At 34.3% G+C, this 27110-nt stretch overlaps 3 protein-coding genes across 3 annotated transcripts; all 3 read left to right on the forward strand.

Annotated features, from left to right (window-relative positions):
- The first annotated feature begins 3835 nt into the window (after positions 1-3835).
- On the forward strand, positions 3836-4774 carry LOC115518285 (olfactory receptor 6C1-like). The gene has a single exon (XM_030321712.1). The coding sequence runs from the start codon at positions 3836-3838 to the stop codon at positions 4772-4774; it is 939 nt and encodes a 312-aa protein (XP_030177572.1).
- Positions 4775-11333: 6559 nt separating this feature from the next.
- Positions 11334-12272, forward strand: LOC115518286 (olfactory receptor 6C3-like). Its single transcript, XM_030321713.1, has one exon. The coding sequence runs from the start codon at positions 11334-11336 to the stop codon at positions 12270-12272; it is 939 nt and encodes a 312-aa protein (XP_030177573.1).
- Positions 12273-25877: 13605 nt separating this feature from the next.
- LOC115518231 (olfactory receptor 6C75) lies at positions 25878-26816 on the forward strand. Its single transcript, XM_030321634.1, has one exon. It carries the CDS (start codon positions 25878-25880, stop codon positions 26814-26816), a length of 939 nt encoding a protein of 312 aa, XP_030177494.1.
- Positions 26817-27110: the final 294 nt, after the last annotated feature.

Genomic DNA, 27110 nt, shown 5'->3' on the forward strand with positions numbered 1-27110 from the left:
GAGCATGAGTGGGGGAGGGGCAGAGAGAGAGGGAGACACAAAATCATTACCTGAGCCAAAGTCGGTTGCTTAACCGACTGAGCCACCCAGCACCCCTGATTCACTCATTCTTAACTCAACTTTTCATCAGATCATATAGAAAAATTAGGGGTTGCTATTTCTTTCTGAATGTATCAAGGATTATGAAAAATGAGCATGTTACATTTCCTGTTTCTCATAATTTATTCCTTTATTAATTTTCAAAATTATTTTCTCTGAGTTTGGTCTCCCCCATTGAATATAGGTGTTGAATACTAGGTAGCCCATGCTCAATTCTATCATTTAGTAGCTGTCTGACCTTGTTTATGTTATTTAACCTCTCATTGTCAGTTTCTTTTAACCAACACAGGATTATAAAAATTAGTAAATGAGGTAAGAACATACAGCGTTAGCAGTCTCTCACATGAGGGACTACAAAAATAGTTTTTGTTATTTTGCACCGGGGCTCTATTCCTCATGTGATCACTGATTTTATTTTTAGGAATAATAAAGATACTAGTAACTGCTGTCTGGGAGTACATGCTATAAAATTTTTGTACAATTTAATTTTACTTTGTACTTAAATTAGCTCTATATCCATAATATATTATTATCATTTTAAAATTTAAAAATATTCTAAAACTCAGAGAGATTAAGTAACTTGTCCAAAGTTACAATACTATACTATAATGTAGCTAAGTTGCATTTTTAACTTTAAACTACTTAATTTCTCTTTGAGTGCAAAGCCCACAGGTTGCCCCAATAATACCATGCATTATAAATTAATATTAAATTCTGATGCCTTAGGTTTTATAAGAAGTCCTTTCCCTTTTTAAATTGAAAATGACCTACAAATATAGTTACCTGGTTAACAGACTGAGATAATCAGGGTTTAAGTAGAATACCTACCTATGAGAACCTATAGATTTAGAAGTTTTTAGATGATTACTGTTTTCCTTCATTATTCCTATTCATATTGGTTGGTGCTCTGATCTGACTTGGGATTTAAATATCCCCTTTCTATTAGAATAAAAAAGCAAGGTCATATCTTTTTTTCAGAGGACTCAGGTAAACTGCATTCTGAACAAACTTTAGGAATACCCTACGGCATTACTAAAATAATAATCCGAAAAAGAATCTAAATTGGTTCATCTTATGAGATTTTTTGCATTCAGTCACCATGAAGTTCTTACATGATATTAGATGTCACCAAACATACGTCAAAAACGGAATGAATCATTCCAGAAAAAAAATACTACTTGGTGTAAACCAATTACTCAAGATATCAGATTAAACCAGCATTTTGCTCTCTATTTTGACAAACTGGCCTAACATACAGACCTACTACCAAGAAAAAGATTGTCAAGTGAGAGAGACACAGAGAATTGGAAAACTACATAGTAATGTTGTGGGTACAAATTGCCTTGAGGATATACGCATTCACACCTTTTTTGGGAGTTTTAACTTGAGAGATTTCAGCACACATAGAGAATGCAGAATGATACAGTTAGTTTCCAACTAAATTGTGGAATTTAGGGAGACTCTAACCATCTCTCCTAATTATTAAAACAAAACAAGGAAACGCAAGCTCTTATACCTTAATAGGTCTTTTTAAATTGTTGCATTTTAAGTTGGACATAGGAAGACACTATTCTCTTCTCAACAAAGCCATTCTTAAAATTCATATGAAATGGCAGAGGTGTCCTAAAAGTCATTTATTTAAATAAAATATTTAGTTGGTGCTTATTATTTTATTCACATGCATCAGTTATTTCATTTAGCACAATAGCAAGTATTTGTTCATTAAATAGGTTAATTTTCACTTTCATGAGCCACCCAACATAGTTCAACAAAGATACCCAGGATGGGTTAAAATTCATTGAAACAAAAAGGGGCAGGGAGCATACTAAATTTGTGATCATAAGTTACATGTGACAGGGAAGAAGAAATATGGATGAGTGGTCAGGAAGGAAAGCCTAAAATGATGTTTTAGATTCTTGGATAAATGTTTCATTACTCCACCAAAAACATCACAGAAATGGTTGAGAGATCAAAGGATCTATACAGCTATTAATTATAGAGGATTGTTAACCAAGAACAATGACCTTTATTTTTTTTAAGATTTTTTTAATGTTTCTTTTTCAGAGAGAGTGTGTGAGCAGGTGAGGGGCAGAGAGAGGAGGGTAGATCTGAAGCAGGCTCTGCTGACAGCACAGAGCTGCTGTGGTGCTCAAACTCATGAACTGTGAGATCAAGACCAGACCCTAATTGAGCCACCCAGGCACCTCAAGAACAAGGACCTAACTGAAATATCTATTATGCACTTGAATTGCCATAAGTTTGTTTACAAAATATGTCATTATAATGTCTGTTTCCCCAAGTAAGTGCTCTTCAGCCTATTTTCTCCAGTCCCTGAGAAATAACAAAAGAAATACTCATTTCTTGTGAAATCTCACACACTTTCCCAATAGCATTAGCACTATCAATCTTATCTGAAATTTAACTTCTAATCTACAGCAATATTTTTGGCTACACAGGGAAGTGAGTGAGAATACAGCTCAAGCATGTAAGAAAAAAAAATCACAGTATTATGATGCATTATATACTACAAATCAACAATCTGACATCTTTAAACTAAATATTCTATTGCAAAACTTCTCTCAGGACACTGAACTGAAAACCTAACTATTTAATGAGAATGCCCAGAGTAAGGGATATGATAATGGACTAGTTCAATTCATTGAGGGAACTTTTAGCTTCTCTCTAAAATGCATTGATGATGATGATGATGATTATAATTCAGGAAGAGAAAATAAAGGGATTTCATGTGCTATTTCCTTGATTACTCCCAGGTGTTGACAAAATAAAGCTTCTACAAGTAAAGGCTAATGTACATAGAAAGAAAAATATAAAAATACTATACATGATAGAAAGCAGAAGACATATACAGAGAGAATACACTACAAGGTTTAGATGGAAGAAATTTTGAAGGAAAAAAGTTCTGTAGAAGATAATGTTTATTTTAGATACTCATACAATTTTGCTTCCTTAGCCCATGAAATATGTAAATCCAATCTACTAAATTTCTGCTCTGCCTTTTCCGTATTCTGTACACTGTAGAATCTGAGGTCATTAACATTATGGCAATGAATTCATTATCTGTGGCTTGAGATGAGGAGTAGGTGGTTGAAAAGAGAATGTGAGCCAGAATGAAAACAGAAATTTGTCACATTGTTAAAGATTTAACATCAATGACTTTCAAATTTTGGAGACCTCCCCATTTGAAGGACATTTTCCTGACACATCTGTCTTTCTATATTTTACAAGTAAGTAATAATACAGAAAATTCAGTGAGAGGAATGAGAAAATGAGACACTTTTATTGTGGTTGGAAAAAGGACAAGGAGTTTCCCAATAAGAAGGCAACCCTTGAGAGAAGTATTTCTGTGTCAACAGGCAGGATTTCTCTTCCAGTTATCAAACATTCAGAAAAACCTGGGTTAAAATCCCTGTTTTCTCATTTAGGGTATATGACTCAGATAAGATTTTTAATAACTGTTTTAGATTCAGTTTCCAATCTGTAAAATAAGGATTTTAAGAAGAAACATTCTATGTAAAATACAGAGTGTGCCATATGGCAAAAACGTACTTTAAAACGTGTTACCTACTTTTATTAAGTTGTCTTAAAGATCTCCTAAATTAAATCAGTGTGGTATAATATGTTTACTTCCGGAGTCATATTCCAGCAGTATCCATGAATAATCTTCTAATCCTTCTATTTGTGTTTTCTACTCTAGATTATACAAGAGAAGAAAAATATGAGAAACCACACAGAAATAACAGAGTTTATCCTCCTGGGATTGTCAGATGACCCACAGCTTCAGGTGGTGATCTTTGTCTCTCTGCTCATCACCTACATGCTCAGCATCACTGGCAACCTGACCATTATCACCCTTACCCTGCTGGATTCCCACCTCCAGACCCCCATGTATTTCTTCCTCAGAAACTTCTCCTTATTAGAGGTTTCATTCACAACTGTCAGCATACCCAAGTTCCTGGGCACTATGATTACAGGAGATAAAACCATTTCCTTTAATGATTGTATGACTCAGTTTTTTTTTTTCATTCTCTTAGGAGTCACTGAATTTTGCCTTCTGGCCGCCATGTCCTATGACCGTTACATTGCCATCTGCAAACCTCTGCATTACATGACCATCATGAATCACAGAGTCTGCATACTCTTTGTCTTTGCTTCATGGCTAATGTCATTCTTAATCATATTCCCATTACTTATGCTGTTCATACAGCTTGATTACTGTAGGTCCAATATTATAGACCATTTTACCTGTGATTATTTCCCCTTACTACACCTTTCTTGTTCAGACACAAAATTCCTAGAGATTGTGGGTTTTTCCTGTGCTGTGCTTACTCTACTGTTCACTTTGGCATTAATAATTCTGTCCTACATATATATCATCAGAACAATTTTGAGGATTCCTTCTGCTAGTCAGAGGACAAAGGCCTTTTCCACCTGTTCTTCCCACATGATCGTCATCTCCATCTCCTATGGCAGCTGCATTTTCATGTATATTAATCCATCAGCAAAAGACAGAGTGTCTCTGAGCAAGGGAGTTGCTGTGCTAAACACCTCAGTGGCCCCCATGCTGAACCCTTTTATTTACAGCCTAAGGAATCAGCAAGTCAGGCGAGCCTTCATGGACAGGGCAAGAAAGATTGTATTCTTCTCAAGAAAATGAAAAAAATTAAAAGTACTGTCATAAATTAAAAGCATAATGAAGAATAGTTAAAAAATAGGGCCGCTCAAAAATCTATTAAATACACATAGCCTCACTGGAGTTATTTTTCATTGCTTCTATTTCTATTGCCAGCAGTTTACTGAGGATATTTGAATATATATATATTTTTTCTATTCAAATTCCATCTCTCTTTCATTCATTTCCCCACCTTTGAGCTAGTCTTTGCACTCTGTAACTATGAGCTTGGCCTCAGTTCCTTCTTTTAAATAGTTTTAAATTCCAGTTTTTCCACAGTAATTCTTAGAGAATTAAGAGACAGAAAAAGACAGAGCAAGAGCATTGGGGAGAAAGCTGTGTTTTATAATTTCATCAGGAAATACTCTTTTTAGAAATTCAGAAAATATTCAATCAAGTTTAACATTATTTTATATCTACTATACAAAGACTGTAAATACAGCTTGGCAGTCTTATTAGAATATTGCAGGTACTATCCTCTCCATATTATAGCACTATTAGTAATTATATAAGACACAGTACCACTGAAAGAGAAATGTAATTATATATATTTTGAGAAATCAAAAAACATCTTTCATTACCCAGTTTAAAATTTTCTGTGCCAAATAATTTATCAATTTAAAACATAATTAGGAAAATTTGAATTAATCCCTTTTTTTTTTGGAATTCCATAATTATCAGATACACAATACCAGTTCTTCAAAAAAAAAAAAAAAAAAAACCTGAAGAAATAAATATTCCTAGATACCAGATATGACTACATATGGTTCAGGGGTATATTTTAACAAGTGCTTAATCTTAAACTGCTCTTTTTGATAATCAATGGCTAAGAGTTATAATTTTCTCTTATCTTTACTGGCTATTCTGATATAACAGTTTATAGGAACAATTCATTTAAGTGCAAATAATGCCTTCTTTATTTCATAATATACTTTGTTCATAATATATATACTTTGTTCATAGAAAACTTATTTAACAAAAATCTATTACAAGCCCACCATCACTGCTCTTATTCTGCACTCCACTGACAGTTCTATCCAGGGCATTAGCACAAGAATAATAAATACATTCAAAACTACTGGAAAAGGAGAAACAAATAAATCTTTCTTTGCAAAGAACATTATTTTCCTCCTACGGCCTTACTGCATTTACACTAAATGGTTCTTAACCATGACATACTCCCCTCCCAGATATCTGCATGGGATAGGCCAGACATCCACATGTCCCCTCAATAAGGCCCACCCCAATGACGCTATTTAAAATTTAATGGCTCCCCACTTCCAAGATTTTTAAATTTTCTCTTCCTTTACAAAACATTGATTAATTTACAAGAGGCCATATAATGTACTAATCAATCATGTCCATTGCTTATTGTCTGTCTCACACCCCTCCCTCACCCCATGAAAGCAGGGATCTCTGTCCACTTTGTAGACACAATGATGTGTTCCGGCAGTGCTGTGCTGGGACCTGCCTTTACACTTCCCAACAGCCAACTGTGCTTGTGTCTCCTCAATTCTGCATTCAGAAAGGCCACATCACCTGCCAGGGTGCGGGACTTTACATCTTAAAAATTGATAAACTCTACTGATGGGCTCCTCACCTCCACTCGCTGAGGCAGCGGTTAAACATTTACTGGAAGTCACTATTCCTCCTCATTTAGAACATGTGTCTGCCATGTAGTGGGTATTCAATAAATATTTTTTGAATAAATAAGTTTAAATAATGTAGAATGGCTCCAGTGTCCTAGCAATCAGAGCACTAACTATTTTGTCCAACAGAAACACATGCTATTTATATAATAATGTACATGACACTGAGTTAGCTTTTAAAACAATGTTCAAATAAAATGTGTATATCATAACTAGACAACGTTGAATGAGAAAGAAATAATTGAATATTTCTAATGCATTTGATGTTCATTTTCTTTTATTTTACATTAGGCCATCTAAAAACTACATACAAATTTATTTCTTTGACTTTTCATGAAGTCAATGATAACACTTCTTATTATTAAGGTTTTCCTACTGAGCTTTCTAATAGTAGGAATTCCCATGATGCAAACCCTTATTTTCCTCATAGAAAAATTCTTATAACTATTTGGGATACACCAAGAAATGTATGAAATCCAACATCATCTGTCAGTTGATACACTTCTGAAATTATAAATTCAACTTATAGAATAATAGGTCAATTAACTGATAGTATTCAGTAAATGGGAGATCAATCACACATCCTGCAGGGGCAGGATAGCTTACCTAAAAAGGATGTTAATATATCACTGAAAATAATTAGTTATATGCACTGGAATTATTTAGTAATATGATGTCAGTTCAGGCTTTCAGAGAAAGTCTTTAATAATTTTTTTAAATTTATTTTATAGAGAGAAAGCAAGAGGTGGGGAGGGACAGAGGGAGAGAATCCCAAGCAGGCTCTGTGCTCAGCATATAGCCCAAAGTGGGGCTTGATCCCTTGGCCCTGAGATCATGACCCTAGCCAAAATCAAGTCTCAACTGAGTGAGCCACCCAGGCTCAGAACTCTACGAGAGGTCCTTCTAAGAAAGTCTTAAATTATTTGGATCCCTTAACCACTTGATTTAATAAATTTTATTTTATGATTTTGAACATGTTACAGTAAAACATTATTTGTAACTGTAGGAGAGTGAAACCTGGTAGCTGAACAATGTTTCATTGGCCTTAAACATAGTCACTCATCAACCTCACAAGACATGAAGGTAATGGACACATTATTAAAAACCTGATGTCCTAGTATCTTTTGGATACGTAGCAGGTATAATCAGCCTTAACTAAAAGTAAATTATGAGGAGGTCCAGAGAAAAGCTAGACAGCTATTAGGAACTAGGAATACAACAATAATGTAAGAACGTAAGAGACTGAGAGAATGATCAAGTAAGAAAGACAGGCAATTCAGCATCTAGGAGTCTCAGAAAAGATGTGGAGAAGAAACCTGTCTAATAGGATATTTCAAATGAAGTGCAGTGCTTTGTGAGATAGAAACTCACTTCCTTTTCCTGTAAGAAAATCAATGAAGACTGCATTGTTCACAAACACACAAGTGATGGTCAGCAGACACTTAGCTAACTTCTTTCTACTTCAGAGTCTTTACCTGAATAATAGCACTGACCTCAGAGGGTTTTGTGTTGTCTGCTTGTTTGAAAAAGTTGAGATAATTGAAGTGTACGGTCAGTGCCTGGTAATCAATAAAAGCTCAGAACAAAACAGAATCACTATTTGGAAACAAAAATAAAGGCAAAGGAATAGAATTTTCATAAGTAGAAAATCAGTTTCACTATCTCTATTGAAATATATTGAATGAATATTTTCAATTACTGTTTTAATATGTATCAATTATAAATTCAACACATCTCAGGGTGCCTGGGTGGCTCAGTTGGTTAAGCGACCAACTCTTGGTTTTGGCTCAGGCCATGATCTCATGGTTCATGAGCTCGAACCCTGTGTTAGGCTCTGTGCTGACAGAGCAGAGCCTGCTTGGGATTCTCTCTCTCTCCCTCTCTCTCTCTCTGCCCCTCCCCTGCTCACTATCTCTAATCTCACTATATTTAAAATATAAATATTTTAAAAAATAAATAAATTCAACACATCTCAGCATCTATATATTGTTCTGTGTGTTAGCTAGTTGTTTGTTCATCCTTTCTCACTACTTTCTTTTGTCCCACTTTCAAATTTTCTCATCTTTCAATCCTGCATATTATCCGCATTTCTGGCATTAATGCATGCATGTTTTATGCCGACATTTTTAACTGAAGAAAATAAAGATAAGTCATCAAATGTGAAATTATATTACATATGTGTACATATATGTGTACCTTACATATATGATACTCAAATATCATATTCTTCTAGTAATAAAAACAGCATCTCTCATTGAAGAAAATGTGAAAATAAACAAGTTAAAAATATTCGATGCCGGATTCCCAGATATTTATTTTACTGGTTCAAAAATATTCTCACAACAAAAAGATGCCATATGCACAAATATAAACCAGTATTTAATGGAAGTAAATAACATAATGGAAGAAAGTAGTCAAAAGGTAATAAAAGCCACATTAGCGGGAGCTATGGGAAGGGTTTCCCTAAATTCAAAGGCCCAATACAGGGATAAACCTTCTCATGTCTTTAATTGGTTGTCCATTTCAGAAGGCAATCAACTCACACTAGAAATCCACAGCAGTGTTTTCTACCATTTCATTCTGCTAAAGAATTCTTCTCGGGGTTGCCAGAATTCAAAGGATATACGGGCACCAATTCTACTGAGGAAAAGTCCAAAGTTTCTGGAAGAAAAATGTGACTTCCTTGTATAATCAGAAGGGTGAAATTCCAAGTCAAGCTCCCACACATTCATTATAATGTTGTTTGTACATTTGCCTATAAGTTTGCTTTTTATATTTTTTAATCAATATTTATAAAAATGATTCACCCCTATCTTTAATGATTCTTCTCCTTGGCACTCAGTTTACTTAATCAATTCCCCTGGGCCAACAAAAAGGCACATAAAATAAGTCCAGTTCCATGTGTATGGCATGCATAGAGAAGAACATTCCTTATTTTCTGTTCTTCAAAACAGCATTTGCAGGAAAATATAGCAGTCCCTGAACCTAAGGAAAATACTACTTAGGTTGTATAGATGCATAATCCTAGAATTACAAACTATTGATTTTAAATGTTTACACGAATAGAAAGAAAAATGATTTAATAAATCATTTTTTGTACTATATGAAAAGAGGCAAATGGAAGAGTACTTTATTAGTCAACCCAGGTGTAAGTGAATTAGTACATGGAGCTTGATAAGAGATGAAAAGCCAGAATGAGTTGTATTATGTTTTCAGAAACTCATAGCATCAGTAATGAAGGATATTGTGAGTCACATATAACTAATGTAGCAACAAAGAGAATTATGATCCTTAAAACCATGACAAAGCTAAATCAGTATACTTGTTTGTTTTAAAAATCAATATGCTTGTTTTGAGAGCACAATAGAAACTAAATCTTTTGCTAATTCAATTTAGCAGCTCTGAAATTATGTAAATGTTTAAGCAAATCAGATGATAAAATCTGAGATTAAATCATCAAGAAGACCAAGAAGTAAGTCAATTTTTTATTCTTCAATATATATACCTTCATTTTATTCAAATGTCTTTAAAAATATTATTTGTATATGTTTGTGGATTCACAAATCTTTCAATATTAAAAATTAAATAATTGTTTACTACCAAGAGACTATTAATAAAATGCTAAAGAAGGAACACAGAAATCAATCCTGGATTGTTCTTTCTAACTTGAAATCGTAGTCTGTTATAAAAATACAATTTTTTTTATTCCCTTTTGGGTCTTTCATACTTTCCCTTTTAAGAGTTACCATTTCTTAGAATAAAAAACTGTTTTCCTAGTTTAATATTTCTAATTGCTTATTTTTTTGTGTTAAATTCAAGTGTAAATATACTTATTACATTTAATTTTAAAGGTAGATCTATATTATAATCATTTTTGTTACATACATTATGTTGGGTGTTGGGTGGGGGATGGGCATTAAGGAGAACACTTGCTGGGATGAGCAGTGGATGTTATATGTAAGTAATGAATAATTAAATTCTACTCCTGATATCATTATTACACTATATGTTAAGTAACTGGAATTTCATTAAAAATTTAAAAATTAAAAAAAAAATTCCCAATCGGAAAGGTTATCTGTTTCCCAGTAAATGCTATATTGATCACCTACTTGTTCATTTTCCATGACAATACTGTAAAAAAACAAAAAAAAAAGAATTCTACATTGCATGAATTAAACTATTTCTAGGCTATAATTATTTTAGTAATAGAAGAAGACTGTCTTCTTGTCCTTCTGGACTTTTATGGGAAAAGAATTTAAAAAGATAAGAAAAGGGTAGCATCAACAAACCTTTAAGAAAGTAATTAACAAGAGAATGAGAACAAAACATTCCCATGGATAAACTTGTGAGATGATTACTATGGTGACAAGTTGTTTAACCTTGTGAGAGTTCCCTCAACTATGTGGGCTTCAAAATAGAAAATGTGGAGATAGCCTAAAGGACCCCTGTAAGATTTCAAACTCTATATTTAGATTATCCATAATCCAGACTAGTTTTATAGTACTGAGGAAAAGAAAAGATCAATCAGAATATTTTCATGGTTTTATAAAAAAGAGAATAATTAGATGCTTAATCTTAAAGAAACATTAGAAGAAATAGCTTCTGCTTAAATGCTAGCAAAAGACATTTTTTTTAATCCGTGGCCTGTGATTGTGTATACTCAATAATAAAAGATCAATCTTTAACTTCAGATCATGTTATTACTTGAATGTAAGGTCTAGTAGAAATTGGACAGAGTTGCTGAAGGGGAACATGTGTTTTCGGCTTTCATAGATTATTCATCATCATGGATATTTTAAGATTTTTAAACTCTAACCCCAGTCCTGTTTTCACTTTTTATGTCCTATAGAGAAACATACATCCTCTGTTCTAAAAGGGAGAAGAAAGGATCAGCAATGAAAAACCACACAGTACCCAAAGAATTCATTCTTCTAGGGCTATCTGATGACCCAGAGCTCCAGACTGTGATTTTTCTCTTTTTAATTATCACATATATATTAAGTGTCACTGGAAATTTGACCATCATCACTCTCACCTTGGTGGATTCCCATCTACAGACCCCTATGTATTTCTTCCTCAGGAACTTCTCTGTATTAGAAATATCCTTTACAACTGTCTGTATTCCTAGGTTTCTGGGCACAATTATCACCAGAGACAAATCTATTTCATACAATAATTGTACAGCTCAGTTGTTTTTCTTCATCTTCATGGGTATAACTGAGTTTTATCTTCTCACTGCCATGTCCTATGATCGCTATGTAGCCATCTGTAAACCCCTACATTATACAACCATCATGAACAAAAGAGTCTGCATTTTACTTGTCTTTTGTGCTTGGCTGGCAGGATTCTTAAATATCTTCCCACCAGTTATTCTTTTTCTCCAGTTAGATTACTGTGGCTCCAATGTCATCGATCACTTTGCTTGTGACTATTTTCCCCTCTTGCAGTTATCTTGCTCAGACACATGGCTCCTAGAAGTGATTGGCTTTTACTCTGCAATAGTCATACTGCTTTTCACTTTGGCATTAATAATTCTATCCTACATGTTCATCATGAGAACAATTCTGAAACTGCCTTCCGCCAGTCAGAGAAAAAAGGCATTTTCTACGTGTTCCTCTCACATGATTGTCATTTCCATCTCTTATGGAAGCTGCATATTCATGTATGCCAACCCTTCCGCAAAACAGAAGGCATCACTGACCAAAGGAGTAGCTATTCTGAATACCTCTGTGGCTCCTATGATGAATCCATTTATATATACCCTGAGGAACCAGCAAGTAAAGCAAGCCTTTAAGGATACTGTCCAAAAGGTTATGTTTTTCTCCAGTAATTGAAGGCATTAGTAGCATTACAAGAATGAAGTGCTTGGAAATGCTTTCTATTATTCACACTTTCTCAAAACTCCCTTTCCTTTACTCGAGTTATGTGTTTTCCCCTTTTTTTCCATCCCCCTATTACAATTTCCCAATCATGGAACTCAATAAATTTGATAATGTGAATATCGTGTCAGAATTGTCTGTACACTCAAAAGTTTTATTCAAATGTATTTGAATGAAGTAATAAAATTGGGTTGATGATTATGATTTTGAATGGGAGTGGTTTGATTTTGAAGAGACATGGGCTTTAGGTTGATGGTAAGTGTGTAAGAGTACATACAGATTTCTGAACTTTTCATTCTTACTAATAGAAATGAATGTCATTAGAAAATTTTGATTCTATTTGTCACTTCCATGAAATCAAATGAACACAACCATTAGGGATTGGAAATAATATATAAATATCTACTTAAATATTTTAAAAATTAGAAACTCATACATATTAAAAAATCTTTATAATATTAATCATAGTGCTAATGAGGAGAAGAAGAAAGAGAGACAGGGTAGAAGATAATATAAGATTTTTCAGCAATTCCTACACTCAAAATCTATTGTTTTCTTTGTATTAACTCATTTAATCCTGACAACAACCTTATGATGTACTTTCAATCACTATTCTCTTTTAGTTAGAGGTATTTTTCTTTTTGTAGATCAAATATGCCCAAAAATTAAAAACTGGGTAGAGAACAGGCAATGTAAAACATAGCAAATGTATAAAATGTATGAAACTATGATAAACTGGTAAAAGTTCATCTTTCTGGAGATCTGAGTTTTAATTGCCGCATCTAGAATCGACCTCAGGGTTTTTGGAAGTACAGAACAGAAATAACATCTGTTGACAATATTCTACACACTTTTCTTTGTATTAAGCAAATCACATGAAGTATTTATTTTACAAAAACTCTTTGAAAATGAACATTATTATTCCTAATTTATAGGTGAACAAACACAATGAAATTGAGGTTGAGACTTCAATGTTACAGAGATTGCAGCTTTCAGAACTGGGATGTAAATCACTTTTCTTTCATCTCAAAATCCAGACCACTGGGTTACTTTCATTTCACATTGAATTTCACATGTAATAATTTATGAACAAAAGTTCATAGTCAATATTAGAATTGTTAAATTAAAGGACTTTTTAATGTGTGGTGAACTCCAGGTTTTTCTTACTTATGACAGGCACTGGGGATATAATAATGAAAAAGAATGATTATTGCCCTAAATTATCTCAAATTCTAGTGGGGGAGAAAAACAACATATAATTAAAATTTAATTTGATAAATGCAGCAGCTTAGGCCTAAAAAACCTATAGGCCAGGTGATGTTATCATCATCAAAGAAAATGGCAGTTTTCCTGCCTTTTCTCTTAGCACAATTACAGTCAACTTCACAATAATTGCTAAATGTTGGTTCTTTTTAACCCTAAGGTCACATGCAGAAGATAAAACTCGCCCGCTTTGGCTGTCATCTTAGCTTCCCTTTTATTTTCTTTCTTGGTCATTAGCATACATGTTATACACAAAGTCACATTATTTCCTGAGTAAAAAAGAGTTTTGAGAAATAGGATTATGATATTCTCCAAGACACTCTCCAGCAAGGCTCCCTCTACCCTCAAACTGCATTGTGAATCATACATTAATCTTATACAAAGTTTAACCCATTACCATTCCATTTCTATTCCTCTCTTGGATCTATTTGAAAGAATTTATATCAATGACCACAGTCTAGATTTCTAGGACTATTTCAGGCATTTACATCTAGTGAACACTGAGGTGTATTTGTCAAATTAAACCCATGCAAACAAAACAGACAGAAAAACCAATAACAATACTTAATACCTATACGTGGATAGTAACAGCTTCCTATAAGCAGAATAAGAATCTCACAAATATAATTTCTTCCTAATTCTTGTATCATTGAAAATTCATTTAGATGTTATTTCTAAAAATACTTTTAAAATGTTGCAAGCATGGGCTAGCCATTTGGTTAATAAGATATACCATCTCCATCTTATAAAATTTCAGGCAATGGATAAAATGTGGACATTTAGATATAGAATGAATCTTTATAAAAACATATACCAAGGGCTATATCAATATAAAATATGGGATTGCTCACAATATTTGCAGTAATGAAGTAAGAACGCCAATTCAATGTAAGAAATATAATCAAATGGATATTCTGGACAAGAAGAATAATGATTGCAAAAAACACAATTATAAAAGTGAGAGAAGTGAATGTGAACCATATGGAAATAAACGGAAGGTAACAAGTAGCCACTACTTTTTTATGTTTTCCTTGAAAAGCTAATTTTATTGATTCAATTTATTATACACAGGTAAAATAATGCTATAAAACCAATACTCACTTTCCTCATGTGAGTATTGTATGTTTTAAATGATATTAAACATTTTATCTACCCCTATGAGTGTTAACAATCCCCTCAAGTGGGTATGTTTCTCTTCTCCTTTTAAAGAATGAGACAGAAATTCACAGGAAACAAATAATGTATATATGGCCAATATATATTAGAACCATGATTCAAATCTAGCTATGTCCCCAAATAAGCCATTGTGCCAATTCCTGTGGGAAGGGAGAAATCTTGCAATATAAACATATACAAAGAAACAGACTTTCAGAATAGGATGGCATTCTTTCACGAAAGTACTTTCTTTCACAAGAGTACTAAATAAGTCCACCAAAATGCCACACTTGGCTTATGGGGATTTCTCTCAAAATAACATCTCTCAGAGAATTAAAAATTCAGAAGACAAGCACTCCTTTGAAATTAAAATTAAATCCCTAAACCTAAAACCATAAAAATAGCCAAAGAAACTCAGAATCCCAAACTTTTCCATTGGTAGTCTCAGATACAACATATACCTGTATGATAATATAGACACTCAATTGGCAAGACTCTCTGTTATTTTTGGATTGAACACTGAGTTATCCACAACAACAACTGCAGCCATCACCATAGAATATGCAATTGATAATTCATTATCTCACTCATAGGTATTACTTAGTCATTCTCCATCATTCTGATTTGAGTCAGAGTAAACCTCTGTATTCTTAAATAATCAGAACATTTTGGTGTTCATCATGCCCTCCATCACCCTCTGATGGTAAATCTCCAGTGCTAAAGTTCTCAAGCTCACTTGCCTTTTTGGCTCCATCTATAAAACTGGACGTGGATTGTTATAATTTACAGTCATATAGGATTACATGATCCACGTGGTACAGTATACTTATCAATATAATTAGAAGTTTTCACAATATACTTGAATTTCAGTTTTCATGACTATATTAGTAGACCATGAGCATTTTTCTAGCAAAGGGAATACTATGTCCATTATTGCCTACCAAAGGGTTTACTGTAGTGTAGTCACTCAAATATTTGTTAAATTAATCAACAAATGGATGAAAGTGTCAAAATGCCTACTTCCTATCTAAATGATTGGTATCTCCTGCCTTGAAATTATCATTCCTCTGCTGATATCTTGTTTGAATAAGTTTCTGTATCTGGGTTTTCTAGGACTCCTTGTGTTTAGAACCAAAGACAGAAATTGCTATACCCCTTCAAACAATACCAACACCTCTTAAACTCCTTACTCAATAGATAGGACCTCTCTCTTATTTATAGGTCTACCTCCCAGGATCTCCACTGTAGACATATTTAGGGCAAAATCCTATCTTTTAATCAGTAAGGTACCATATGGAACCCCATGATTAGACTATCATGGTTATCACAATTTTAATGTTTTCTTAACTTGAGATGTTTTCATATAGACAATAGTGAAACATCACAATGGTGCTCAACAGTATTATTTACTTAGCATATATAAGTGGCTTCCTTGAGACAGATTTCTTCAAGTCTCAGCAGCTCATCTACTCTATCATTCACTCTATATAATCCCCAGAAACACAATTCCATTTGTGAGACTTTGGAAGAATTAGCGCAACTCTCAATGAGTCAGCTTCAGCTTCCTAACATAAAAATTAAGGAGAATAATAGGATTTCCTCTGGTGGTAGTTGTAAATATTTATTTAGACAAGGCTTATAAATGGCTTACAAACATGCCTGGTACCTTCCAAGCACCTGATAAATTAAAACTAATACTATTATTTTACACAATGTCAGTTTTAACCACATGGTATTTACTCAAAAATAATTCAGCTTTATATATCACAACAGTGTCTGCAGGAAAACTGTCCTTCTACAGTACATTATATGCTACTCCCACATCTGTAAATTGAGGATTACAATAATGCTTACTTGATTTATTGATGTGAATAATTTAAATTTATCTTTCGTCTATCACTACTCTAAAAACATTATGAACTTAAACATTTTGCATCTTCCAAATTCCATCAAATATGTCTATCTATATGCAAGGACTGCAAAGACTACATTTTAAGTTGTCCTTGAAGCTAGGATTCTAAACGTAATTTTAGTTCTTCCAATCAGATACATTTGTAAAAGGTACAAACTCTAAACTTAGTAGCAGTTAAATATCTGTATTGCTAGTATAGATCATAGTAGATTCAGATGACTCTACATTTTGTAGCAATAGTACTAGATTACTGAGGAGCAGCTCTCATGGGCTCAGTTTTGTGAGGCAGCTTTGAGATCATTCCAGAAAGTTCATCCTAAAATCTGCCTTCAGCTGTCTTGATAATTCCTTAAGCCATACATTATACAAATAGTTTTACAGTTAGCAATTTTATATCCATGCAATTTTAACCACCCATAGAACAGTAAACAACCCATAGCGTGTGAGTTCACCAAATGAAAGCAACAAATAATCACCCAGGATGTCAGTGGAAATCAAGAGGGACATACACTGACAAATAAATCTATTTTATAAAGAATGAAGTCTGAAGAACCGACATTGGAGGGATCATGAACTTACATTCGTTTTACATAAAGTTGTTCCTCCTTATTCAGACTCCTTATTTGTACATTTTCCTACTCTCTAGCATGTATTTGCAACCCCAAAATCAATCTACAGGACACTTATTGAGCCAGTCCAGGACATGTGCAGAGCAGCAAAAAGTTTGAGTTACCCATTACACCTGTTCCCAGAAGAGGTTAAACAAGGTGATGCTCTGCCTTCTTGTTTCAGCTCTCATACCTTAAACAAAGTCTTTGTCAAGGCCTACATAATGCCACATTTTTCACATTTTTCTGTTTTAATTATTTCACTGCTTTTAATGAACCCAGAGCACAGTGCTATAGCACTAAGTGTCTTGAGAGCAAGAACTGTGATGTGACTTACAGAGAAAATACCTATCCACTGGGTAAGTTTGGGCCAGGCATGAGTTCTAGGACTGTTGGCTTAATGCTAATAGATCAACAACATAGTACATTCAGAAAAAGGAAGAGGAAATTTTGTCACTCTGTACGTGAGGCTTCTATTGAAAATGCTAAAGTAGCATCTTTACTGTGCCATGAAGCCATAGAGAAGATGAAAAGCAGACAAATTTGTAGACGCATGAAATGAAAACAGATTTTATACTTTTTTTTAAATCCAAATTAGTAACATATAGTGTAATAACTGTTTCAGGAGTAGAATTTGGTGATTCATCACTTACATAGAACACCCAGTGCTCATCACAAGTGCCTTCCTTAATGCCCATCACAAATTTAGCACATCCCCCCACCCAACACCTCCAGCAATTCTCAGCTTGTTCTCTGAAAACAGATTTAAAAAAAAAGGCAGGGGGGGCATAATGACAGCATTGTAAGTCTGAAAGCCAAAGAAAGTTATGGTCATGTTTTCTCATTATTAGGAAATGTTAAACTCTACAGAGCTAGTGCTGTTGGCTAACATTTTTCAAAAGGTGACAAGGTGTAAGAAATGTTAAATTTGCAGGTTAGGCAAGTTCTGCAGATCAAGAGGCTGTGGAAGAATTTTTAAATATCTCTAAGATATCATACAGGAAAATGATTATGTAGAGCAGAGTTTCAGTGCTAATTAGACTGGTCTGTTCTAAAAGGACACTGGAAAACTAAGCCATATAGCACAAATTGCATATAACCTATATAATAACAAGTGGTTTGAGTTGATGAAAATGATGTGACAGAGGCTTGAAGGGATGTACCTTTCTATTCCCCCTAGGAACAAAAACTCAATATTGCTAATTCAGTGTGGAAAGCTTATGGAGCATAACTACCTGGAATAATGAGAATCAATACTCTCTACAAATGTATTTGTATTTGTAGGGGGACCTGGGGGGCTGGGTCGGTTGGGCGTCTGACTTCAGCTCAGATCATGATCTCATGGTTGGTGAGTTTGAGCCCTGTGTCGGGCTCTGTGTTGACAACTCAGATCCTAGAGTCTGCTTCAGATGCTGTGTCTCCCTCTCTCTCTGACCCTCCCCTGCTCATACTTTGTCTCTCTCAAAAATAAAATAAACATTAAAAAAATGTACATGTGTATATACAGGTATATTGATACATAAATGCATGCTGATGCTCTGTATACATGGATTAGTGTGCACAGAAAGATTTCTCATCACTGTCCACTGACAGACCCTAGGAAAACCTCAAAACTCAAAAAAAAAATTTTTTTAAGATGGAGTCAGGTTGAAAGGATTCAAGAGCCATTGAAAGATCCAAAGGCCAAAGATAGAGAATTTAAAAAATAAAGAATCTAGTATTATATTATAATCCAAAGGATACAATTTATATTCATTAGTGTTGGGGCGCCTGGGTGGCACCTGGGTTGGTTAAGCAGCTGACTCTTGATTTTGGCTCAGGTCATGATCTCATGGTGGGTTTGTGAGTTCAAGACCCATATCAGGCTCTGTGCTCACAGCGCAGAGCCTACTTCAGATCCTCTGTCTCCATCTCTCTGCTTCTCCTCCATATACTCGCTCGCTCTCTCTCAAAAATAAATGTTTGAAACTTTTTAAAATAATCATTTGTACATACGATAAAGAAATGATAGTATAATTAAATAAAAGTGGAAAAAGGTGAATCCTTCTTACAGAATAATGCCAATTAACAAATACAGGAAAAAAATGACAAATACAAAATCACTACCTTAAAACTATAAGCAGAAAGAGTTTGGGGTCCCCTGAAAAAGATGAGACATAGCTTTCTTGACATAAGAAAAGTTGTTTTAGGCCCCCTGCCATCTTGGGACCTATACCTGAGCAGCACTACTTGTCCAAAGCACATTTCTTGCAGAACTTCCTAGGATATGTTGAAATTGCAGAAGAATAGACTTCAATAGTCAATAAAACAAGGTAAGACCAAATAGCCACTATAAGGTCAGGAGAGAGCATAGTCATATGTGAAACAATAAATCAGTGGTAGAACTCCCAGGGCTGATTCAAAAGTAAAGATCGGCCTGATGCATTCTTGTTATCTTTGCAGGATTTAAATGCCTTTGAACAATTTAAGAGATCACACCAACCAAAGCCAGAGAAGCGACCCTTGACAGCCCTTGTGATTTCAATTAACTCAGTCACCTTGGAATTTTCTCCCAATCCCATGCTGAATTTCCCATTTTGCAAGCCTCTGGATGAATATGTATTCACCCTTGGTTTAAAATTTCTCCAGTTTTGTTGATGAAGGACACACCGCTTTAGGAAATATCCCAGGTGTTCTCCTTTACTTGTTGCAAGTAAAACCCTTCCTTTCCTATTCTTTAACTTGCTCATTGTTTTTGGCTCAACATCCACCTAAAGGCAAACCCAGTTTCAAGTCACAAAACCATGTGATAATTCTGCAGCGAGATCATTGTAGAATGATAAAATTAGGAAAATATTGTTTAAGACATTTTTTTCTGATTGGGGGTAAGCCCTTAGATGTCTAAGAAGTATCGTGTTGCTTACAACAGAAGGTAAAATGAACTACTGAGCCACATGAGTAGAAAGGAGTTTATTAATATGCCATATATAAACTTGACTCATTTCTTCCAACTGTCTTTTTGCTTATTTATAATTTTGTATATATTCATTGTATTCATTTTTATTTCACAACTTTAAATGAAGGTGAATACTAGATATCCATATATTTAATATTTTTACTATGCATAGTGGATAGCCAACTGATGAAGTGTATCACTTTAATCACTGGTGGTGGGGGTGGGAGGGATGGTCTCAGGTGTGAATTTAAAAGTAAACTAAAGCTAAAATACAAACATATAGGTCTTATCATGAATAACTTATATTGCATGCCATTGATTTAAGACCATTTTTAATCTTTGATGGATATGTCTTTAAAAGATAAAAGATTAAGTTTTTCTTCATTTATAAGGTTATGCTTAATGTAACAGCTTTATTACTTATATTCTGTCAATCTTTATGCATCTCCCTATAATCTATTATTGAAAATATTGATATAAAAGCAAATTCTGCTAAAAAGTTTGAGGCACATAAGTTGCTCTACTCCCTGGAAATACATTATTGCTTAAACTGTTATTAGAAGTATCTGTTTGGGTCCTGTACTGCTTTGCATAGTGCCCTTCAAAGGTCATGCCCATCTGAAACCTACAGATATGACCTTCTTTGGAAATAGGGCCTTTGCAGAAGTACTGAAGGGGAGCAGACTATATCACCCCCTGATATGTCTCTTTGGCATAGGATTATTTTTTGCTGGTTTTGTTTAAGAAATAACAGACAAAGGAAAAGCTCTGGAAGCTGAGAAGTCACTTTTTTGTAAGGTATTTGCATTATGTAAGAAAATTCCATTTGTAAGGGTATCTCCCTCTCTGTACCAAGAAGTGGAGGATAATCCAATCTCTAGAAACTCTTACCAAAGGAGAAGGCAGCAATGCAAATCTGTACAATAACCATACCCTCCTTCACTGTGTTTCCCTTGATAACTTCCTATAACTGGCTCCCTCCCCACTCCACAACATCTTCTTTTGGCTACAGGTGAGGATATTATTAAAGGTGGTGGCTTGAGCCATTTGGGGGAATTACTCCGTTTTCCTGGATCTCTCCCATGTATACAGGAGGTACGCAAGCTATTAAACTTCTATTTTTCTCCTGTTAATTTTTTTTTATTATGGGGGGGGGGAGGGGAGGGCTCTCAGCCAAGAACCTAAAAGAGCAAAAAGAAAATCATCTTTCCTCCCATACATAATCAAGTTGAGGTCATATACATTAAAGCAATTTCCATGTATCTTGATGTGACAACAGTTTCTATATAACATAAAATTTTAAATAATATGATGACCTACACATAAACATCATGTAGATAGTATTCTGACAATGTTTATAATAAAACATGAGCACAGGGGTGCCTGGCTGGCTCAGTAGGATAAACGCCGACTTTGGGTCAGGGCATGATCTCACAGTCTGTGGGTTCAAGCCCTGTGTCAGGCTCTGTGTTGACAGCTCAGAACCTGGACCCTGCCTCAGATTCTGTGTCTCCCACTCTCTCTGACCTTCCCCTGCTCGCTCTCACTCATTCTCTCTCTCTCAAAAATATATAAACATTAAAAAATTTTTAAAAAACATGATCACATGTATGGCATAGTATTCAAGTTCTTGACTTTTCTCATGAACAGACTAATATACTTTGAATTTAAATAGCTGTTCTGCTTACTTTAATAGTCTCTTTCTTTAGTGTGTACTCTTTATTACTTAGTCATATACCTTGAATAATTTCATGTCTCCAAAAAAAAAATCTTAAAATCTTTCTTCAGAAATTGTCTAACATTGTAAGATCATCAAGTAATCCAAATTTCCATTGATTTTAAACTATTTATATGTCTTATGGAAATCCTCTTTTATTTTTTTTTAAATATAATTAATTGTCAAATTGGCTAACATACAGGGTGTACAGTGTGCTCTTGGTTTTAGGGGTAGATTCCCGTGGTTCATCGCTTACATACAACATCCAGTGCTCATCCCAACAAGTGCCCTCCTCAATGCCCATCACCCACCCTCTCTCCCACCCTCCCCCCATCACCCCTCAGTTTGTTCTCTGTCCTCTTTTCAATAGCAACTAAATATAAGTTCCAAATGATGAATGCAAATGGGATATTACAGACATCTTTTCAGATCACTGCACTGAAAAATAAAATGATGCACGGGATGAGGGACATATCGCTTATCTTGGACATGAGAAAAGGAATCCGAGGTTTCCAAAATAACGTAGAATTCTCACCTTCTGTTGTAAGAAGTGAAAATTATGCACACAGCTGTCTTTTACATCTCTCTACCCTCAGAACCTAAGCTTGACCCCAACACATAGAAAGCATCCCAAAAGTAATCATGGAGTGAATAAATGGTAATGATTATAATCATGACAGGTTTTCTATGTTACCATTCGGTGTAAAAATGTAAAACCTTAAAAAACATGGCATTTCTTATGGTGTAGAATGATTGAGACCTCAGCCCCAGTCTAAAACATCACAGTGAATTCTTAATATTTTCCCTAAGATTAGAGAAAAGCCCACTTGTTCACAATTTAAAATCTATTGCCATTGAGAAATTGTTTATCTCTTACACCATTAAATTTCTTCTCCTTGTGAAGTTATGGATTCTTTTTATAATTTACTTTTATGTCTTAACACTGTATCTTAACACTGAGCAGGTATACTTAAGTTTTAGTTTTGCACAATGTGAATATTTTTATAATTTAAATTCTTCTATGTATTTTTTCTGCTCTGATTTCAGGCCACAATCACCAAAATAATCTATTCTAAATTATTTACTAATTTGGACTATTGTTGAATGCTGGTGTCTGGAGAACACCAATCTCCATGGTACCTTTTGTTTATTTACTCAGCTAATCCCCCTGAGTCCGTTGTGAATGGAGCAGATAAAATGATAACTACCCTGAATAACATTACTAAGATCATATCATCTTGCCCACCATACCTGGAAAGACATTCCAACTATAACTCCATTTCAACTATAACTTATTTAATTCAACTATAACTTATTTCATTCAACTATAACTTATTTCATTTCAACTATAACTTATTTCATTTCAACTATAACTTACTTCATTTCAAGTATCAAGACAATACTTCTTAAAGTGGCAATAGGTAGGATATCTTGAGAACTCAGATCCTTCGAGAAATCTGGGTTAATGCATAGAAATAAGTTGATGTATACCCTTTTTATAAAAATTGCAGAGAAGCTCCTTGAATTATGCTTTATCAATATTTTGAATACTTGGTTACAAGTATAAGATTACAGAGAAGAAACAGATTGCAAAGACTTTTAAAAATTACCAAAATTCTTACATTTAAACAAATTAAATAAGCCATTAGAAATGACAATGACTAAACCAACCATATTTACCATAAAAGTAAGTATGTCTTGGGGCACCTGGGTGGCTCAGTCAGTTGAGCGTCCGACTTGGTTCAGGTCATGATCTCATGGTTTGTGAGTTCAAGCCCTGCATCAGGCTTTGTGCTGACAGCTCAGAGCCTAGAGCCTGCCTCAGATTCTATGTCTCCCTTTCTCTCTGCCCTTCCCCCACTCATGCTCTGCCTCTCCCTCCCTCTCTCCCTCCCTCTCTCTCTCTCTCTCTCAAAAATAAATAAACATTAAAAAAAAAAGTAAGTATGTCTTTAGTAGTTTCTTTCAGGAATGCAATTTTGCTTTAATAGGATAAATTTATGCTTTATGCAAGTTTTCTCAATTATGCACAATACTATATATGACTAAATTAAACCACACAATTTATATGAAATATATAAATGAAGAAATTTGTAAACTGCAACAATGTAATAGTTTCATGCAACATTTTTGTTCATTATAATGTAAATATTCAGTGATTGATAAGACTACATGATATTTTTGTGTTCTTAATCTAAATGTCTTTTAATAATTATTTTTAATATAATCAATATCAAGATACCATGTAATCATTTTTATGCAAGATTTGAAACTATTTCATGTGTCTTAACGCTGAGCAGATACATTTTCTGTTTTAATTTTACACAATGTGAATTTTATACAGTGAGGGTTAGCATCCATCATGTAAAGGCAGAAGACAAAAAAAAACAAAACAAACATGCATATCTTATGACCACGAGGAGGACAGATGATGGAAAGTAGGAATAATCCCCTCCTAGCAATCAGGTAAAGATTTTAATGTGTTCATTAACACACTAAATTAATTGGCTAATCCTCAGAAAATAGCATTCCTTTTGAAAGCTCTGAAACCTCAGAAGGATGAAGAAAACAAAGGAGACATTACAGACTTAGGCTGTATGGACAGTTAAGCATTTTTTAAAATGATCTTAGATGACAGCGCATCTAAAGCTTTTATGGAAAATAAAAACTTTAAACAGGAAAAAATCAAATCCTGATAAACATCAAGAGTTGCATTAAAGCCAAAGATGAAAAATAAAAGAAATAAGAAATAATCCTTGCTTCCCAGAAGCGTACCTTTTGTCTCCCTCAAGAAAACAATAGGCAATATTATGGAAAAGTGCTAAATGATTTTATTTTTTTTAAGTTTTATTTATTGAGATAATCTCTACATCCTACATGGGGTTTGAACTCACAACCCCAAATCAAAAGTAACACGCTCCTTTGAGCCAGCCAGGAGCCCCAAAATCATTTTAGAATTTACAAAATTTACAATTTACAAAAATAAAATTAGGACTTAAGAAACAGTAGTGCTTTATGTATCAGAGAGCAGACTCACAATAGGTAGATAGTAAATACAAATATATTTAAGAATATATTTATAATCTTAGAAAAGACCACTATGGCAAATTACTAATTAAAACTAGAATGTCTTGTGACACAGACATTGGAATTCGATTGGGACTACCCTCCCATGCATTAAATGTGTCTGTATACTGTTATCATGGAACATTATTCTACCAGATGGGCAAGTAAGTGGTCTCTGAAGATTGTAAAAGTTTGAATGGGAGAAGACAAATGGTTATTCAAAATAGAAAAGTTAAAATATATATGATGAAGAAAGTAACAAAAAATACCTTCAAAATTTTGTAGTATGCTGGGAGTAAGCTGAGTTTTATTAGAAAAGGTTTTCATCTTAGAGGTTTTAATCTTTTTTTCTTGTTTTCAGGTATATACCAAAATATTCAGAAGACAGGGATTTATACTGAGATATGTGAGAATACAATGAAAGATATATAAGAATAATGAATTAATATATGACATACTAACATTTATTATTATATAATTATTATTATAAATGTCAGTATCATGTTTCTCTAAAAAATATAAGGCAGCAATGACTTAAAACTTATTATTTATTTATTTATTTATTTATTTATTTATTTATTTATTTATTTAAGTTGGAGTGCCTGGGTGACTCAGTCGGTTAAGCACCTGACTCTTATTTCAGCTCAGGTCATGATCTCACAGTTCATATAATCAAGCCCCAGGTAAGACTCTGCACTGACAACACGGAGACTGCTTGGGATTCTCTCTCTCCCTCTGTCTCTGCCCCTTCCTTCCTCTATCTCAAAATAAATAAACATTGTTTAAAAGTGTGTCTATGTGTTTGTGTATGTGTGTATGTTTTTCTTTTCTGGTGTCGTAACTTTTCTTATTTTTTCATCTATTTTACAGCTACACAAAAATATCATTATAAAGAAGGAAGATAATGAAAAATTACACCTCAGTAACAGAATTTATTCTTCTTGGATTGACAAATGACCCACAGTGGCAGGTTGTACTTTTCGTATTTCTTCTTGCTACCTACATGCTAAGTGTGACTGGGAACCTGATCATTGTCACCCTCACCCTTTCAGATGCCCACCTGCAGACGCCAATGTATTTCTTCCTTCGAAACTTCTCATTCCTAGAAATATCATTCACGTCTGTCTGCATTCCCAGATTCCTTGTCACTTTTGTGACAAGGGACAGAACCATTTCCTACAATGGTTGTGTGACTCAGCTATTTTTCTTCATCTTCTTGGGGGTGACAGAATTTTACCTTCTGGCTGCCATGTCCTATGACCGCTACGTGGCCATCTGCAAGCCTCTCCATTACATGACCATCATGAGCGGCAGAGTCTGCACGCTTCTTGTCTTTAGCTCATGGCTTGCAGGATTCCTGATCATCTTTCCACCAATACTGTTGCTTCTACAGTTGGATTTCTGTGCCTCCAATGTAATTGATCATTTTATCTGTGACGCTTCTCCAATTCTACAGCTTTCTTGCACAAACACTCGCTTTCTAGAACTCATGGCATTTTTTTTAGCGGTGGTAACACTTATGGTCACCTTAACGCTAGTTATTCTCTCTTACACATACATCATCCGTACAATTCTGAGAATTCCTTCCACAAGTCAAAGGAAGAAAGCCTTTTCCACTTGTTCCTCCCACATGATAGTGGTCTCCCTCTCTTATGGAAGCTGCATTTTCATGTACATTAAGCGTTCTGCAAGGGAAAGGGTGACTTTAAGCAAAGGAGTAGCTGTGCTCAATACCTCAGTGGCTCCTCTCTTAAATCCTTTCATATATACACTAAGGAATCAGCAGGTGAAGCAAGCCTTTAAGAATGTGGTCCAGAGAATGGCCTTTTACTCAAATAAATGAATGTTATTATGAAAAAAGTATACCCTTAAAAGTAAAGCTGAATGAAGAACTCTCTGCCTTTCTCTACATAAATTCTTCAAACACCTCAATTCATTCTTTCAGTTAGACATATGTATATAAACAACGCCTCTTTTTCTTACTAGCCTAAAAACCAGGTCTTAACTGGCTTTCTGTATAGAAAATAGTCAATCTTATCCTGTGTAACTAAAATTCATGTGTCAATAATCTCCATTGTTTCTCATATCAAAGCAAAGCAGCTTAAACATTCATAGAAAAGATACAGATTGCTATACT

The sequence above is a fragment of the Lynx canadensis genome, chromosome B4, assembly GCF_007474595.2.
Source record: "Lynx canadensis isolate LIC74 chromosome B4, mLynCan4.pri.v2, whole genome shotgun sequence".
Lineage (NCBI taxonomy): Eukaryota > Metazoa > Chordata > Mammalia > Carnivora > Felidae > Lynx > Lynx canadensis.